Here is a 17,434-nt window from a genome sequence, read left to right as displayed (position 1 = left end):
GCCGATATCCGTAAAAGCCACCACCCCATTAAGACCCTCTTGTTTGCCATTAGGCACAGACTGTTGTACAGTTTTATACACTCACAGGGCGGTGTAGCCTGCCTTGTAGACATAATTTAATCCGGTTAGTTACATCTGTGAAGCAGCACCAAAATCCTTTCCCAATCACGGTGCATACTCAAATCATGGTCAACAGGTAAAGGCCCAGAGCAAGGATTTCTGTGTTTCTTCGCAGACAGACTCAACCAGAGTTTAGCACTGTTTTGTCTGATTCAAGAGGCTGACCCAAAGAAGTTTGCTCTCTTGGTAAGATGGCTTTCATTACTTTTAGGGGATTGCCGCTCCATAGAGGAAAAAACTTACTGAATGTACAAGCAAAATGATGAGTTTATGAAACCGCATGACAAATGTATTCCCCAAATGTAGAATGTAAAACAAGAAAATGACATGAATCTTTTTTGGTTATTTTCTGTATTATTCTCACTTGAATCTACAGTAAATTGACTAAAATCCAAAAAACTACAGAGAAATGTCCCGACTGCGAAATTCATGGTTTGTGGCTAAAAGATGTTTTCAGAAAAGACCAGTATAAATTGCACTTTACTCGTTCTTTGTTGTCGAACATACGACATTATTTTTTTGTCGTGTTAAACTCTTCATTTTGCTCGCACGCTTACTTCTTTTCCTCTTTAGAGAGAGGGTTCGCTTAAAAGTAATGAAAGCCAGTAAGGTAAGATATTTTAAAACATATGAAAATTTGAGCCACAGAGGTTTTTGCAGGTTAGTTCAGTATAAAACAAGTGGGTAAATGTAGTTTATTATTAACAATTGTGGCAATATATGCACCTGTACAATATGATTACAAAATAATATGTAAAAAAAAAAAAATTTGTTGATTGGTGTTAAGTTCAGTTATAGTTGGCAGCTTGTTGATGCTGCCAACTGCCTGCTCAAGCTAATAATGGCTTTTTCTTGCAACACAACAACAGTTGAAAAACATTTCTGGTGCACACAGTTTTTAATATGCTACTGTAAGAAAGCTGTTGTTAGACGAACGAAGAGGAAACAAAATAAATGTTTATCTATCCTGCCAATATTGTGCCATTGTCTGGCAATACACTTAAGCCACAGCAATGGTGTACAGTTGTTAGGACAAGGACCAAGGACCAAGGACCGTCATAGAGAGAGGTCTTCTCATCCATGCAACCTTAACTTAAGCGAAGCTTTATATAACAAAGTCCTCGGTATAACAAACAATACTCCCAGCCATAGTAATAGAAAAATATATGGAAATCTACCGGTATTTGGTCAGTCTCAGCTCCCTTGCCCCTTCATTATATCGAAGTTCCACTGTATTACCATTACAGTATTATCTTTTAGCTATTTCCAACCTCCTTAAAACTCACCTAAACTTGATTAAAAACATAATACTGGCACTCGAGTCATAAAAACTTTTATTTTACAAAATGTTTACAGCCTTAGATACAAGAAGTATGGAATAAATAAATTCATTTAATATAGACTCTTCAAGGAGCTCAAATAGTTAAGGCAGTCAGAGTAGAGAGCAAAATGGGATACGTATTACATGCCACTTCTCATTTTGCACCACACCCCAATCCTTTTCACCTGTAACAGGCGGATCAATTTAGGTTTCTAAGAAACTGCTTACCTACCCCTCCCCTAAGCCAACATTTTGCTCTGAGTGAGAAGTAAGTGTAAATGCTGGCTTAGGGGAGGGGTAGGTGGGTTGTTTCCCAGAAACCTTAAATGATCAAAAGAAGCTATATAGGTTCATGCCTCCCTCTTCCACAGGGCCTGAGTCATTGGAGCATAACAGTGCTTATATCTCCACAAGGCTGATCTTTGGAAAAGGATTTTTTTCATCTTGTTCTTTCTGAGTATTCCAACCAATCCCATAATTTCACAAATTTGAATCTTTGTGATGTCACACTGCTCCCCTGAACAATCTTATTGGTTTTATCACAGACTGAATTAATAAAGTAAATTTGTCCACTATAAAAAAATTTGAAAGTTTGCATTTCAAACTCAAGCCCTCCAGAGAGCCAATTTGCAAAAAAAGCAAATCCAATAATGTCAATCAGTTACCAATTATTAAGCCTTTTGAGCTGCTGGAATGTAGAGTGAAAACTATTAGCAACTAGACCCAGAATTTTTCCATATTTACAAGTTTTAATAATTATTATTATCAGGTCAGAAACTTTCTACTAAAACAATATTACTAATAAATGAAACTCTTCTCTGATAAGAACACATTTAAGTGCTAAAGCTTGGTCCTTGTTCAGAATCTCCACTCGGGGCTGACTCATCTCCTTTGTCGCCATGGTGATGATGATGATGATGATGACCTCTGTGGCCTTTCTTTTTATGGCCTGTGCAGTAAGCATTGTGTGCACATCCATCTTCATCGCTGTCACTCTCAGAAGAAGAGTCTCCAAACATTTTGGGTTTGGAATAAATACAACAACCTGCAAAAATGTAACATCATGTTCTTGAGGTGGATTTTCGCATGTCAAACCGGTACAGAAAGGAGTGTTTTATGAGGATGATTGAAAATCATACACATGAGGCAAATTAAGTCACCCAAATATTTAAGCATTTGTTGGACTATAGCCAATGCTGTGCTCAAAGAAAACTTGTGCGAAGGCCAAGGTTTAATTCTCTGATATAGGGTACCTTACATTTTATGCTAAAGCTGTAATGTCCTTGTTGGGCCTCTAAGACAAAAAAAGTCACTCACTAGGGGCCACCGGGCACTACTAGAGCGGTCAGCCATTATTGTGTACCCAAACAAAATACAGTCAAAATGCAAAGACAGTGGTCCCTTAAGGGAGGTAGTTGTTTACAAGAATCGAACCACAGAGAGCCTCTTCTGAGAAGAGGTCAAGGCACATCTTTTTGGAAGATAATTTATTGCATGCAACGTCTAAGTTAGTATATGTGTAGTTCCATGTTGTCACTAAAGTTCCTCGTACATTCTAAGTAACATAGTGTACACAGCGAAAATAGGGATCGGAGAATGCATCAAGTGGTCGCTTACAAGAGCTTAAAAACAATGGAAAATGATTAACCATCAGGTCCAAAAAGTGGTTGCAGTTGCTTACAGGAGGTGGTCGTTTACTAGAGGCTCCAACTGTAAAGCTTTGACTGGGAAAGTTTTGGTGTTTTGGATTGGCGGTCGCTTACGAGAGGAGGTCACACATGGAGGTTCGACAGTAATAATCACACAAATTAATTGATAAAAACAACATCACTTTTTGTTTAACTTCAGGAACAAAGGAGTACTTGTACATAGACACCATCTGGCCATGTTTTAAGAGGGTTTACTATTGAAAATGACTGGGGGGAGCAATTTATTGGCACACCTATTTTCTTTGTACAAAAGATATCCTGATATTTACATTTTGATATTTTCTTTCCCATAAACTCATTATCGACAGCACTTTCATCCCATTGCACCTTCTTGTCTAACTTTGGTTTCTTCAATTTCAGCAAAAGCCGCTGTTGCTGCAAATAAAGTAGGGAAAGACAATGTTAAAAATGCTTTCACCACTGATGGTATAACTGAGTAACAGGAGAACTCAAAAAGTGGCTTATATTATCAGGGGTTTCATTAAAAGTTGAATTAGTCACGAGATTTGAACAGCTAGAACAACCGACTGTTTCAACAAAGGGTCATTAGTCCTCTTCTTCTTGGGCAGTCTAAGGGTGTCATCAAGCAAGCAGAGCCTCTTTCTGTCTTGTGTGTTGTGGAGGAAGGCAAAAGGTAGGCTCTGCCTGAATCACGTCAAGCTTTTGAGGTCACCGCAGTCCAAACTTCTGGACTAGTCAATGTTGTTCTCTCTCGTCAACCTGGTTTTTTTGTGTGCAAGCATCCTTTCATTGATAAACCAATGGTCATAACTAAGCTCACTGTATCAAGCGCACGGCTATTAGGCCTGGGTTCAAAACTATATCTGAGCAACAAGGCATGCATTCTCGACAAAGATCTTACTCAATTCATGCACAGTCTTTCTTGAGAACACCAAAACAGAGCAAGTGAGAGAGAGACTCTACTGGCAGGGTGTCTCAGGGTGTGCTACCCTAGAAAATTTTGAAATTCCAACACCTTAAAATGCTATTTCCAGCATTTTGGGGACTAGGGTGCATACATGCCAACTCTCCCAGATACAACACCAATCTCGTGCTCTCCCATACGGGTCACAAAATCTCCCGGATAAAATCATCTTTTGAGCTTTTCTGTGCCTTAGCTTGTGATTTAACCCATTTTTAGCTCAAAACTTGAATTTCTGTGATTTGCAGTACAGTTTCAGGGGCATTTCTGCATGTATTTAGTCACTGACATCAAAACGATGATTGCGAATTTGGATAGTATTGGTCAATTTGTCGGAGGGGGGTGGGTTCCGTTGATATCCCTGAGGGTAGTGAAAAAAAGAAAGTCTTCAGATTTTAGTTCTCCAGAGGTTGGCATCTCTGAGGATTACTACAAAAGAAAGTGTTTTCCATGAAAATGGCGCTTTCTGGATCTGTTTATTAACACTCTCGGCCCTGGTTGTTCAAACGTCGGATACCGCTATCCACCGGATAAATCACTATCCAGTGGATAGCGTAATTGATTTCCGTAATACTTATCCGCTGGATAGTGATTTATCCGGTGGATAGCGCTATCCAACGTTTGAACAACTGGGGCCTGATAGATTCTATCCCTTTTGTCAACCTACAAAATCCTACAATGCAAAGTAAATGATGATGGATGATCTTAAAATCATTAGATCACTTGGAGTTGAATCATTATACAATAACATCATATCCAATAAACAAACTGAACAGCTGTGGATCATGCCAGCTTTTTTCCAAAACTTTCCCACTGGCGAGCGAGCAGTATTCAGCAGTATTCAGCTCAGGGTTGCCCGTGAGTTGGAAATTTCAATCAAAAATTTTACATACCGTGGGGCTCTCAGTTACTTCTTCAGTGACTGTTGTAGTACCACTGCCACCTTCAGAACATTCTGCCATTCTTCTTGGCATCAGAAACAATTTATTTCTCCTGGAATCTTGACGATCACTGCTTTACACAAACCGCTTCCTCCATTATCTTGCAAAGTGAATTGCTTAGTCACCTCGCGATGTGACGATAAAATAGGACCTTGCAGGGGTAGTGAGAGAGGTTTACCTCAAAGCGCCAGCATGTCTTAAAACTCGTAAAATGAGCCTAAGAAATTACACTATTACATGTATTATCCTTATTTTCCCTGCGTTCGAAAACTTTAAAATGTTAAAGAAATGTTGATCGAACTAACTCTTTAAATCTTAATAGTACAAGTCTGAGGACAGACAAAGGCTGTTCTTGCTGTCACCCCTCCCCAGAAATAAAAACTTTGTTGTTGTTTTGGCGTTGAAATTACCATACACTACGTTTACCATGGAAGACTTATGCGACGTGCTAGGTGACAAAAACAAACAGGACGATTATTACTCCCTCCTAGGCTGTGATGAACTAGCTACCACAGAACAAATTAATGCAGAATTTCGTCAAAAAGCGAAAGAATGTCATCCTGACAAAAACCCCGGAGATCAAGCCGCTAAAAGGTTATTCGAAAGGTTTGTAAACTGTACGTCGGGGGTTTTAACACGACTGTTTTTGGAAGAAACATGTTGCACAAGTGTTTTCCGCATGCTTGATATACTTCAATAAGGAGTGTGATGTTTGAATAGCTAACTGTACTGTCGGTTAATTAGTACCTACGACACATTGTATGAAGTTATTTAGGTTCGATCGTACTAAATTAATTTGACGCGAAACTTTAAATGTTACGTCATAAAAGCACGACAATAGGGCTCCAATGTAATGACTGCCGAAAATCTCCAAGGATCATACACACGTGTACGATTGTACATCTTTTTCATTTATTTCAAATTCAAGTGATGAATTGTGTTTGTTTCTTTAAGCCTGATTTCCAGAAAATCTCTAAGTCTGCGGCGGTCACGCTGTGACGATTCTCGAACCCTTCAGACCAACTTTGCCATTTCTTTTAGGGATCGCAAACTTTCCATGTTTGTTTGGCTCGTTTTTGGTGCAAAAACAGCGACAAGCACATGTTTACGACTGACCATGATCTGAAACACGATCGGCGACCGGTCTTACGCGAACTTAATAAGTCTGAATCGTGATTCAGGCCATGTAATTAGTGGGCGTCTTCGGGGGAGTGATTGTTTACCACTAGATGTAAGATAGAATGCAGTGTTTATTCCTAAATTATACGATAAGCTTGCTTACAAGTCGCTTCGCTACAAAGTCTATTTAAAAAAGTCTGTCGTGTCAAGTTTGGATGGTCGAGTCTCTCCTTTGAAAATATGAAAGAGTTACACATGTGATAAAATAGATTCCTTGGCAAGGTAGTTTTAGCATGGGAAAAATCATATCTCCAATACAGTCATAAGGGAATATTGGGATTAAAAAAGGGCTCTGATAGGAAAAAGAATATTGAGCAAACTTTTTTACAAAGCTTATACACTGGTAAATCCTTGGTGTAAGAACTAGCCACACTGAGTTAAAGAACAGTTTTTTTTTAATCACACATCCTAGGTAATATGCCTTTTCCTCATATGACATACCCAAAAAACCTGTTACCAGGAGGATATTTTGTTGCAGCATCAGATAACATTATTCAAAGTGCATTAAAGGAGTTTTGGCCTCGTGACGTGTTATTGCAATGCATAACCTAGTGAGTGCTAAGCTTATATAATATTTTTCAGAGAATAAAAATGATATTGCAAGACAACCAGTAAAAGAAAACAGAAAAAAAGGTACAATTAAGGCTTGTTGCAAAGTAAACCTTATATTTAGCTTATTGTATTACTGTTTTCAGATTAAAACAGGCTCGGAATACTCTTTGTAATGAAGAAGGCAGAAAAAAGTATGATAAATGGCGCAAATCTGGAATAGCTGTACCATATGAACAGTGGCTTGAGCTGAGTGGTGCAGTTCACACATCATTACATTGGGCAGCCAAACCAAGGAAGGAGCTCATGTTGGATTGGAAGAAAAGTAAGAAAAAATTGACAGTGTTGTCAGATCGACTGCTTCTGATGTTTGTAACCTGATACCTTGCATTCCTTGATAAATCTGACTTTCTCTCTTTCTCTATCAGTGGGATTTAAAAGTACTTTCCATACTAAGAAAAGATTGGCCATAATTATGTTACCCTTTCATGCTTAGCTTCAAGATCTGTAGATGAAATCCCATGGTGTTACCATTCAAATGAAACTTCTTCAGCAGTACATTCACATAGCACTATTTATTTAGTATATAATTCTAACTTTTGAATCTGTGGATGCATTTTTTTCTGAATTATATCTTTGGCCACCAGTTCAAATTCTCAGTAAATTCAAAGTCATTTTAAATGTGATTTTCAGGTGAAGAAAAAAATCTGAATGAATGTTTAAATGAAGAAGAAAATGCAAAACATCGCCGTCTTCAGTCTCCATGTGTTTCCATTCAACATTGTGCCAGGCCACCGAGGAGGTGTGGGTGGAGCTCGATGCGGAGTACACACATCAGCAAGTTTAGGAAATATGAGATTTGAAAAGGAAATTGGCTCCAGAGGAAACCTTCGTTATCTGGTCCTAAAGGTGTCCATCTTTCCTAGAGGGGGTTCAGCTGACTGTATTACATCTTCACTAGCCTGCCTCCCCTCACCCCCTCCCCCATCGTTATTTTGTTTGACCTCAGTTTAGCTTTCTTGCGGCTGTATCTGTTACTTCACAAACCACAAAAGAAAAAAAAAACCCGCCAACTACGCAGGTACCACCTTCACCATCAAATACATATCGTAGTGGGCCCAAAGGAGGTGTTAGTGTAGCTAAGCAAGTGAACTTGCAAAGCTTTGAACTTGAATAAGAATGAACCAGCGAACCAAATGTTTTCTTAAGCAGTTTTATTTTCTACACCTGCAGAATGTCAATCTGAATTGTATATTTTACAAACTCTGGAAGCTGTGTATTTCTCCTAAAACACAATAATAAGTACACTACAAAAGCCATTATCTGGAATCTGAGATTTTAAAGAAATTTACCACTGTTAATGATGGGAAAATGTCTTGTTAGAGCCATCCTACCTCTAGCTTTCGAGCAAGCTCTCCAATTGTGGTAAGCGAATGCACAAGCGAGCAGTGGACCCCACCCTGCTTGCAGTCACGTCTTCTTTTGAGTGTGGCTCTCGCATGACTTCTCATGCTTACCCCAAATTGAGAGCTTGCTCACTGGCTACAGTACCTTTATTAAAAGAAAATATGACAAAAACCCAGGTCGGAAATTGTGTTGCGATAGATGCGATGACAGAACAATCAAAGGAAGATAATTTGAAACATTACTTACACCCGTCACTTGAACGTGCTTATTTTCTAACTTTACTGAATGTCACAGCTCATTTAATTTCAATGATTGTTTCTTAAGAATGAAAGATCAGCACCAACGCAGCTACTAAACTAACAGTGCTAGCGGCCAGTAAAATAAAAAGACATCAGCTTAAATGCTGCCATTTTAGGAAGTTTTTCAAGAAAAATAATATTTTGCATCCAGCCCCCAACTGAGAGGAAAGAGTTTCTAACTGGCCGTGCCCATCAGTTCGTTTCTCCATTTTTGGGATTTAAAAAGGATGAGAATTTCCATTTCAATTATTCCCGAGACCAACAAGCTTTAGAGAGTGCTGAGAGGGTGAAGGGAAACAAAAACTTTATGGGCTTGGCTTGACAATTCTAAAACCAGTTCTAGACCGTGCATCACAGAAGTGAGTGGTCCCTGGAGGGGTGGGGTACACCCTTTAATGGCCTATACTGGAAGGGTATGCCGAAAGGGGAACCATTTTTGGCTTCAGGTTTAGAGTAGAGAAATCTTTCATTTTCGTTCTGCAGTAAAATGACCTAAAAGGGCTACAGAGGGATTGCATTTGCAGAGTTAAAAGGGATACAAAGTTCTAAGCTAGGTATGTGAAAGGCGTACCATTTGTCAGTAGAAGGTATACAAAAGGGTTACCTCTTCTGTCAAAAATGGTATATAAAAGGGTAAGGGGTTGGACCTTGGGTGAACCCTCCCCATATAGAGCTTTGCTGGGTATCCCCCCTCCCCCCGGTGAATGCTAGCATGTTAGCCATTGTATTAACCTAAAACAAAGTTTTAAAATTGGTAGCGACAGGAGACCATAATAAGGAGAGAGCCACCCTTGTGCCCTTGCAATGGATTTTTCACAGACCAATTTATTTTTAGATCGATTTCCCATGAATATTGAATATCAAATAAGTCTTAAAAATCAGTGATCAGAACCCGTAGACTGGAAAATAGTATCGAAAGCATTTACTTCTCCTTTTTTGTAATTTTCGTATTATAGATGCGCATACATACGAAACGGTACTTGCATTTTCGCAGGGGAAAGAGCTCCAAAACGATGCTAAAAATAATGTGATCTTTGAAAACGCCGTTACATAGGCTAAGTATGGGAGTTGCACGCTCCCAGTAATGAGCAGAGAAGATCGGCTAACGTGGTACAAAATAAGTTACCGTTTTCCTAGTTTTCTTAAGATGGAGCGTATCACAATAAGGGGAAGGAGAACGCGCTCTTTGTTTGATCGTCCCAACGTCTTTTGTGCCGTGGATGCACTTTCCTCAGTCTGTTCATCTGTTTGCACCGTTCCTCAACTTAGCTCAGAAAATCTGTATGAAACTTGCTGAAAATCCCAATAATTAATTCCCAGCAAGAAAAATCCGTCTTCCAATCGCAAAAATTAGTACCCGTCAAAACACACGATACTTAATGTGAGAACTGAAGTGCCGAAAAATTTACTCAGTGCCACATGGTATTATGAAATAGGTTGTTAGAATTTAAAATTTAAAATTGAAATTGTTAGCCTGAAGAAACAGCCGCATTTCGCGACGCTACCACTGGTTTCCCCGCGAAATGACGTCTGAAAAACGAGCGTAGAAAAAATGACGTGGCACTACTCAGATCTTCTGCCTCGTACGCAGACGCCTCTCTCTCGATAAAAATTGGCGCACAAAGGAAAGCGGGAAGGAAGAAACGGGCGAAACCTTCGCTTCTCTTATTTTTTTCCCCCTTTCCACGGTCCACTGCTCCTCGGCACCACTCATTCGCGTTTCGCGCTCGCCTCCATGCAAAATAAAAAGTCTGAGGAGGAGGCAGCCAGATCTTGGAAGTGGCGCATCATCAGTCTGGAATTTCTGTGCTCGTTACTCAGACGCTATTTCGGCTGTTTTCTCAAGCTAACAAATTGTCCGAAAATAACATTCAGTAGTAGCTTCCAACCACCACAGGGGTTTCACGAATTAAAAACTGGGTGCTTATGACCTCTGAAACATTTAAATTCGGTTAAATGCTTCAAAATATACGCCACCTGCCAGCAACTTAATAGAAAGAAATCATTTATTCTTTGAAATTTAATTTTGCTGGAGAGACCATGGTCTTCCTCTATATACAATGAAAACTTTAAAGATGACGTCTGCCGAGTTACCTTAGAGTTACGATTTGCGCAAATTGTAAATGTCTAATATTTATCTAATATAAAAATTTTGAAATTACACTTCTTATCTCAATTTTTGTTTCTTTAATATTTCGAAAACAATTTCGGCACTGAACTACCATTTTGAAAATACTGTAAAAACCCGCGAGTAAGAACATGAATTTTCCCAGGTTAGACTAAACACGTTCTTACATGGCAATTAGCACAAATGTAGGCTATTTAGGTTCTTGACAAGAGAGATTATGCTCTCTTGGTTCTTAGGTACGTTCTTATTTTCTGAAGAAAAAAATGCTGTGTAGCTAAGAGTATCTAGTGGTATTCAGCTTATTCCTTACATAAAGTCTGCATACCAAATTAGTATTTAAGTAAAAACGACCATAAAAAGAAGAACTAAAGCACTGACCACATGAATTCTGAAGTCGTCCTTCCGAACATAACATACATGTATTGTAACACCTTGTCCAATTACACTCAGCTCTAACAGTTAATTAAACTCTTACAGATATAAAATTATAACGTTAAATAACACTTTGTAATCTTATTTGGCGAAGTGTGCAGAATTTTTTTAAAAAGATTTTAGAAAATAAGGAACTGTTTCAAATTTTAGGCTAACAGGTTCTTGAATAGAGGGGGCCTAGCTGGCAAATTTTAGCCCAACAGGCTCTTAAAAACCAGGTTCTTACTCGTGGGTTTTTACTGTACGATGTTTCACGTCGCGCATGTTCGCTGCTTCAACATCCCTGATTCGACAAAGCCTCCAACTCTAATCCTGCATTTCGCCTAACTCATCCCCAGTCTACTACTTACATCGCCAGTGGCGCTGTTACAGTGATATGGACATCCACGCGTTTTGGGCATCCCAATTCCCAAACCCCTACTGATATGGGCATCCCCTTCTCATATGTTGACATTACCAAAACTACTTTTTGTTAGTTATCCCTATAAGCCCCAAAAGTGACCAACATCAATTTTCTCCAAACAATATCAATGCAAAATCGAGTAGAGAGGTCACAAGAATTACAGCAAGAAGGCCAAAAGTGTGACCTACTTTAATTAACTCACATTCTTTCATGCAGACATTAACCAATCAGAAGTCGAGGACAGATTCCATGTAGCTGGCTTCTGATTGGATTAATTCCGTGTCAAAGAATGTGAATAAATCAAAAGCGGTCACACTTTTGAGCTCCTTGCTGTAATAAAATGATAACCAAAGGGAAAATGCTTTGATATTTTAACAAATTCTCTTGACCAATTTTTGAAGAAAATTTATAAAGATTAGTTGGGAGAATTTCTTTGAGGATATTGGGGCTTTAAAAGGGTTAATGTCCTGTATTATGGGTGTTGTACTTTGTCTAGTATTAAGTCATTTGGTGATCACAGGAGACGCGGCACTAGCAATAGCTAGGGTGGGGAGGGTCAGGCTTTTGTTCTTTGACTGCGAGATGACCTCAATACCGGTTTGTCCAGATGATTGCTCTCTTGTTTCTGTCGCAGCTGATAATACTGGAGCCATCAGGGTGCCAAGCGCACACCACCACGGATGAACTGTTAAGAAAAATACCACAAAAACAGGATCAATAGAGGTTTCTGGGTAATTAACCACCTATTCCTCCCCTAAGTGAAAATCAACACTTACTTCTCACTTGGGGCAAAATTGTGCCTTGGGGGAGGGGTAGGTGGCCAGTTATCCAGAAACAGGTCTATAAATCTGTCGCGCGCTGATCGCATAACGAGGCAGAAACTCAAGTTGCCAACGTTCCTATATATCTCTTGGGTGTCCGCAGCTGACGCCATCCAGTGTTGACGTCACAGAACATTTTGTGTTTCCAAGCAACATGGCGTACTATCATGTATTCCTCGATTATTGAAATCGGAAGCTCCGCTTTTAGGCTTTGCTAAACCTTTATACAATGATCCCAAAAACATACAGTCGATCACAATAACAAAAACTTCCCATAGGGGGTTAAGTCTAGACTGTTCACAATCCCCTATTTATTCATAAGATCATAGAGATTGAGCTCTTACGGGTGGCCATGCGCGCCATTAGTACATCTGAACGTTTCGTGCAAAGGGGCCATAGTCTAACTACTTAAAGTAGTAAATAGAAGAAGAAAGAAAACAGGGCTAGAAAGGTTTGAACTCGCACTGGTTTATAAATCAAATAAGTTATTTGATTTATAAACCAAATCCGTATCCACTACACTATCGTGGGCTAACTGCCAACAACACATCGCCTGTACGCTATGTAAAAAGTTGTACATAGGCTGATCAAACATCACAACAGTTCGTTTCACTTACGTGTGTTCTTTCAGAACCTTTTCCAACTTTGCCGATGATGCATTCCATACAAAGATACTACCATCGTGAGAGCCACATATCACATACTGGCCATCAGGACTGAAAAAGATACAATAGTGCAAAGACAAACATTTAATTAGAGCGGTTTCCAGTGTCGGCGACGGCAATGAGAACGTCAAAAAAGCAATAGGTTTAGATTAGCAAAACAACAACTTTGCACGTACATCACGCTTTTTTGTACATTTCTTTGCCGTCACTGCACTACGACGTGAAAATGCCTAATTTCACGTTTTGTGAAGGACGCGAACACAAGACAACGACTTTCTTTTTCTTTTCTTGAACTTCGACACAGTCTTTTAGAATTCAACTCTCGCCAATATTTGAGGAATTGAATGAGATGGAATAAGCGCGATAAAGTTTCACGAATTCACTTTTTTTAAGTGGCGTTGTCGTTGCCGTCGTTGTTGCTTAAGCTCCCTTAGACTCGTAACTGACAGTGACTACACGTAAATAGTCTGTTGAGGATAACGGCCAGTTGTCTGATGCAGATACAGTCGACGCTTGCCTTGCAACCCTGCTCATAAGCGACCAGCTCTAGGTAGTGTTACGACCAGCATTGCAAAACCCCCGTTTGAACTGTGACTTAAACTCTGTAATGAATAACTATCGTAAGGGACCTAGACCACTTAAGTAAAATTAATTATTAAATTAAACGCTGATACTTTCCTTCGTTTTAAGTTATCGTAAGCGACCAAAAAATTAACAGTTGGTTTAAAGCATACAGTGAAACCTTTCCTTTCGGACACCTCCATCCAGGGGACACAATATTTGGTCCAGGCAAAAAGTTCACATAACCTTTCTTATGTTACGTTTATGGAAGGGACACCTCTGTTCAGGGGAGAGAGACACTTTCGCTAGATCACGAAACCCGGGTTTAACCTCCATTCAGGGGATACCTCAGCTCTCTAAACATGACAGGCCACATAGAGGGTTGATAGCGCTAACATTTTGAAAGTGATAAGTGATATTTTAACCGAATGTATTACCAATTAACTGCATATGCCCAGCATTTTCCCAAAGGAAGGTAACAACAAAAGTATACTGCATGATGTTACCTGAAAGATGCTCTTGTGTAATCCATTGCAACTTTAAAGCCATCGGCACTTCAGAGCAATAAAACAAATAAATAATTGACCAAATTAGCAACCAAGTCTTTCAGTTATGAAAGGAGTTCCAATTTTACTTTCAACACCAAATGGAAATCAAAACAAAGAAACAAAAAATACTATCACAGAGATGTAAATGTAGCCGGTGTAGTGAGGGATTTCGCCAGAGTTTGTTGAGAACGTTGAAACTAGAACGAATAAATGGAAAACTGGGCAGTGAGAGGCTCTCCTTTTCTCTCTTCTCTCCACCCCCCCCCCCCCCTCCCAAATCAAACGCTCGAGTTATATAGGTATGTGCTGCTGCGAAGGGTATGATTTTCAAGCAGTTTACTCTAGGATAGGGTATGTAAATCAGAACATTTGGGTCTAGAATAGGGTATCATTTTTCAGGAAAATGATCAGTTGGTTGAAGATTTTATGTAGACTAGGGAAACAGCTACTCTAGGATAGGGGGATTTGGGGAGTTTACTCTAGTATAGGGTAGCAAAATTTAGCTGAACTAGCTCTGGTATAGGTTAAGGGTTCCAGGGTCCCAGCGGCACACCCCCACCCAGGAATTCCTAATGTACCCCCCCCCCCCGCCTTTGGTCGAATGACCCTCCACTTGAATAATCTGCACCATGCATAACCTAATTAAAACTTCGACTAGCAGAAGGCAAACCAGTTGGCTACAGTCGAACCACTGACGGCTGCCTCTCTACACCGGTCATTTTTTGGTGGACAGTCCATACATTTACTCTTGTTTCAACCTCTCTACAAATGCCACTTTCCTCTGCCCCTAAGGTGGCCGTTGTAAAAAGGTTCAACTGTATATAAAAGCATGGCCCAGAGGTTGAACAGGAACACCAAAAAAGAGTGGCACACTAACCCAAGATCTCCCCTTCGACGCGCTAGCCACTCAACCACTTCTCTGCAGTTCAGTTCTACCTTTTTCATGTGAACAACGAAGACTAGCGCGAGACAGACAAGGAGTGCGAAACACGCTGGACGCGGAAAGCATCTTTTTTCGCTGCGCGTGTGCCCCGAGCCACGCCCACCCAGCGCATGTCTTTGTTTGCATGAAAGGGAGAAAAATAGGTCATTTCCGAGTTACCCAAGCCTCTGTTTCAAAGCGAGGGTAAGCGCGAAGCCTTTGATATGAAAATTATTTTACATTTTCATGCAAACTAAACTCATTTTCACAAAAAAGGTTTTACACTTCGCCTCGTTTTGAAAGTGAGAGTTTTTGGAACTCGGAAATAGCCTATTCCTCCTGTTCTGCAGGCTTCTTGGCCATGTGTCCCCGTTATTTTCGGGTCATATGCCACTTGCACATCTCTCATAATGCCTCTTACTGAAGTTGCCCCCAAAATTTTTCATAAGCTTTGGTTTCAAGTTCTCTTCGGATTGCTGTAATACCCAGGAGAAATGAAAAACAAAGATTACGCAAAATTTTGGGGGGCATACAAAGAGCATTATGGGAGATGTGCAAGTGGTGTATCCCCGGTGTAATATAATTAACTCGTTTTCTTTGCTCAATGGATTATTGACAGGGCTAGGTCCATTGTTAAGGATGTTTTGTTTTCTTTGTTTTATGTCAGGTGTGAATAATAAATTATATTACACCGGAGATGAGCCTTATTTTTTGACTGAAATAATGCCTTTTTCTTCTTTCAATATTTCGCAGTGGAACAAAAACGAGAACGAACGGTATACCTGTTATAGCTGGTTTAGAAAAAAATGAGATCAAATTAAGAGAGAGACGTTAATTGGTGCATTGGAAAATACTGGGATTATTACTAATCACAACATGACAGTAAAAAGTCTCAAAATAATTATGACAAATGGAAGCTGCACTAAAAGTACTTTATAAAATAGTATTTCGAAGTACTTACAAACACGTTGATATAACCTGATTCATTCGCAAATCAAGCAATTTAACGGTGTCATCTCGCGCACTTGCTAACATGTAGTTCAAATCTAACAAAGCAACAAAAAATTCAGAGATTTAGGGGGTTTTATTCTAGGAACTCGCCACTTTTGAAACGAGAATGCGATTGGAGCCGAGTTGTGTACCTCAACAGGCCTTTTGCGCTAGTTGATCACGTGCTCAACTCTCGGTAGACTCGAAAACAGTTCGCTTTTGAAAATTTACAGGTTACTTACGTAATTTGAATATGCTCTTTCAGCTCGTGCTAACAAAATATTTCAAAAGCGAACTGTTTTCGTGTTTACCGAAAGTTGATCACGTGCTCATTGATCACGTGCTCAACTAATGCAAAAGGTCTATTGTTTCTGAGATCGTTACTGGGGATAGGCTGGTCAGCTATTGGCCAATAGCTCGACCCAGTCTCCGTCTCGTTTCTTAAGAGGGCCACATAGATATGGATCCCCCGTGTGAGATTGCAGAAGGGCCCTTTTTCAAGAAAGGAGAAAATGGGACCCAAGATATTTCAAAAGTTCTGTTCCACTTGATTTCAAATTAATTTTACTTTTTCTTTTAATGATCTTTAAGTCACAGCTGAAAAGATTGTCATAACGCTTCAACCCTGATTTCTCAAGTAATGTCTATGTACGGTATTTACTGATCTTTACCTCAGATTACTGGCTCAGCGGCCCGTTTAACGCACTAACATGGATTTCTCGCGGCATTATTCTTTTGAACCGCGGAAATCCCGCAAACCCGCACTCTGGAATAAACCCTGTTACAGAAGCAGTCCTGCGTGAGTTAACTGTGGTACAGCTGCAACCTCCACCCAGGGTTCTCTCCAAATCGTTGTGGGAGAGAACCCTGGGAACAAGGCTAGTATGTATTAGAGCCCATAGAGCCAGCCTTTCCTTCATTCCAGTTTTCCTCTAGTCTGCTACACAGCCGTTTTTAGTGTCGTCACGCAATGCTCTTCCCCACAAGTGGGGAGGAGCGTTGCGTGACGACACTAAAAACGGCTGTGTAGCAGACTAGTTTTCCTTCCGAAGATCATTCAAATGAAATATTTCGGTGGCACTTTTCCCGAATAAAATTAATGCCGATTCATTGGCACTTCGTTTAGTCCAACACTGTCACTTACCAAGAGTTAAATCTAGCGACGTTATTTTTCCCTGAAGAGTTATTTCTCCAACGGGTGACTGATTTTCAGTTCTAAAGGAAAAAATAAAAAAATAAAAATAAAGTAAAAGTGTTTCGACTGATTTAAAGCCTCCTACCCGGGTGTTTTTAAAGGGGTGGGGCGGGAGGAAATACGAATCCCTAAAAACGCCTGTGTGGCAGGCTAACTGATTTAGGGCCAGCAGTTATTTTAGTTCCAGGCCCTTGCTCCCACTCTCAAGTTTAACGCTCGTAATAGGCCATTTCTGAGTTCCCCTGGGGCCTCTGTATCAAGACGAGGTCAAGGCCTCAGCCTTTGTTATGGAAATGATTTTTCATTGCCGGCCAAATAAAAC

The 17,434-nt window shown here is 39.9% G+C and overlaps 3 protein-coding genes across 3 annotated transcripts in view; 1 reads left to right on the top strand and 2 right to left on the bottom strand.

Moving 5' to 3' along the window:
- Positions 1 to 1,437: 1,437 nt before the first annotated feature.
- Positions 1,438 to 5,145, bottom strand: LOC140950241 (E3 ubiquitin-protein ligase PPP1R11-like). The gene is made up of 3 exons (XM_073399447.1): positions 4,966 to 5,145; positions 3,420 to 3,525; positions 1,438 to 2,486 (listed from the first exon to the last, which is right to left on the bottom strand). Exons 1-3 carry the CDS (start codon positions 5,044 to 5,046, stop codon positions 2,275 to 2,277), a joined length of 399 nt encoding a protein of 132 aa, XP_073255548.1. The 5' UTR covers positions 5,047 to 5,145; the 3' UTR covers positions 1,438 to 2,274.
- A 258-nt stretch (positions 5,146 to 5,403) lies between these two features.
- Positions 5,404 to 7,649, top strand: LOC140950118 (dnaJ homolog subfamily C member 12-like). The gene is made up of 3 exons (XM_073399293.1): positions 5,404 to 5,619; positions 6,888 to 7,066; positions 7,435 to 7,649. The coding sequence occupies exons 1-3, from the start codon at positions 5,441 to 5,443 to the stop codon at positions 7,602 to 7,604; spliced, it is 528 nt and encodes a 175-aa protein (XP_073255394.1). The 5' UTR covers positions 5,404 to 5,440; the 3' UTR covers positions 7,605 to 7,649.
- Positions 7,650 to 7,938: 289 nt separating this feature from the next.
- Positions 7,939 to 17,434, bottom strand: part of LOC140950116 (autophagy-related protein 16-1-like) — a 24,353-nt gene continuing 14,857 nt past the window's right edge. Inside the window, exons 17-21 of the mRNA XM_073399292.1 lie at positions 17,062 to 17,132; positions 15,889 to 15,973; positions 13,964 to 14,011; positions 12,849 to 12,947; positions 7,939 to 12,095 (exon numbers count right to left, since the gene is read on the bottom strand). Coding sequence (XP_073255393.1) covers positions 11,999 to 12,095; positions 12,849 to 12,947; positions 13,964 to 14,011; positions 15,889 to 15,973; positions 17,062 to 17,132 — 400 coding nt within the window. The 3' untranslated portion in view covers positions 7,939 to 11,998. The remainder of the gene's footprint in view (positions 12,096 to 12,848; positions 12,948 to 13,963; positions 14,012 to 15,888; positions 15,974 to 17,061; positions 17,133 to 17,434) is intronic.

Source organism: Porites lutea, chromosome 10, assembly GCF_958299795.1.
Source record: "Porites lutea chromosome 10, jaPorLute2.1, whole genome shotgun sequence".
NCBI lineage: Eukaryota > Metazoa > Cnidaria > Anthozoa > Scleractinia > Poritidae > Porites > Porites lutea.
This window is presented reverse-complemented; position numbering and strand designations above follow the sequence as displayed.

Bases quoted from the DNA above. Each gene is read 5' to 3' on its own strand.
- LOC140950241 (XM_073399447.1), bottom strand. From the start codon at position 5,046: ATGCCAAGAAGAATGGCAGAATGTTCTGAAGGTGGCAGTGGTACTACA. The intron at 3,526-4,965 runs GTATGTAAAATT...CTTTATTTGCAG, and splicing joins AAGTAACTGAGAGCCCCACG to CAACAGCGGCTTTTGCTGAA. The intron at 2,487-3,419 runs GTAAATATCAGG...ACATTTTTGCAG, and splicing joins GGGAAAGAAAATATCAAAAT to GTTGTTGTATTTATTCCAAA.
- LOC140950118 (XM_073399293.1), top strand. From the start codon at position 5,441: ATGGAAGACTTATGCGACGTGCTAGGTGACAAAAACAAACAGGACGAT. The intron at 5,620-6,887 runs GTTTGTAAACTG...TACTGTTTTCAG, and splicing joins GCTAAAAGGTTATTCGAAAG to ATTAAAACAGGCTCGGAATA. The intron at 7,067-7,434 runs GTAAGAAAAAAT...TGTGATTTTCAG, and splicing joins CATGTTGGATTGGAAGAAAA to GTGAAGAAAAAAATCTGAAT.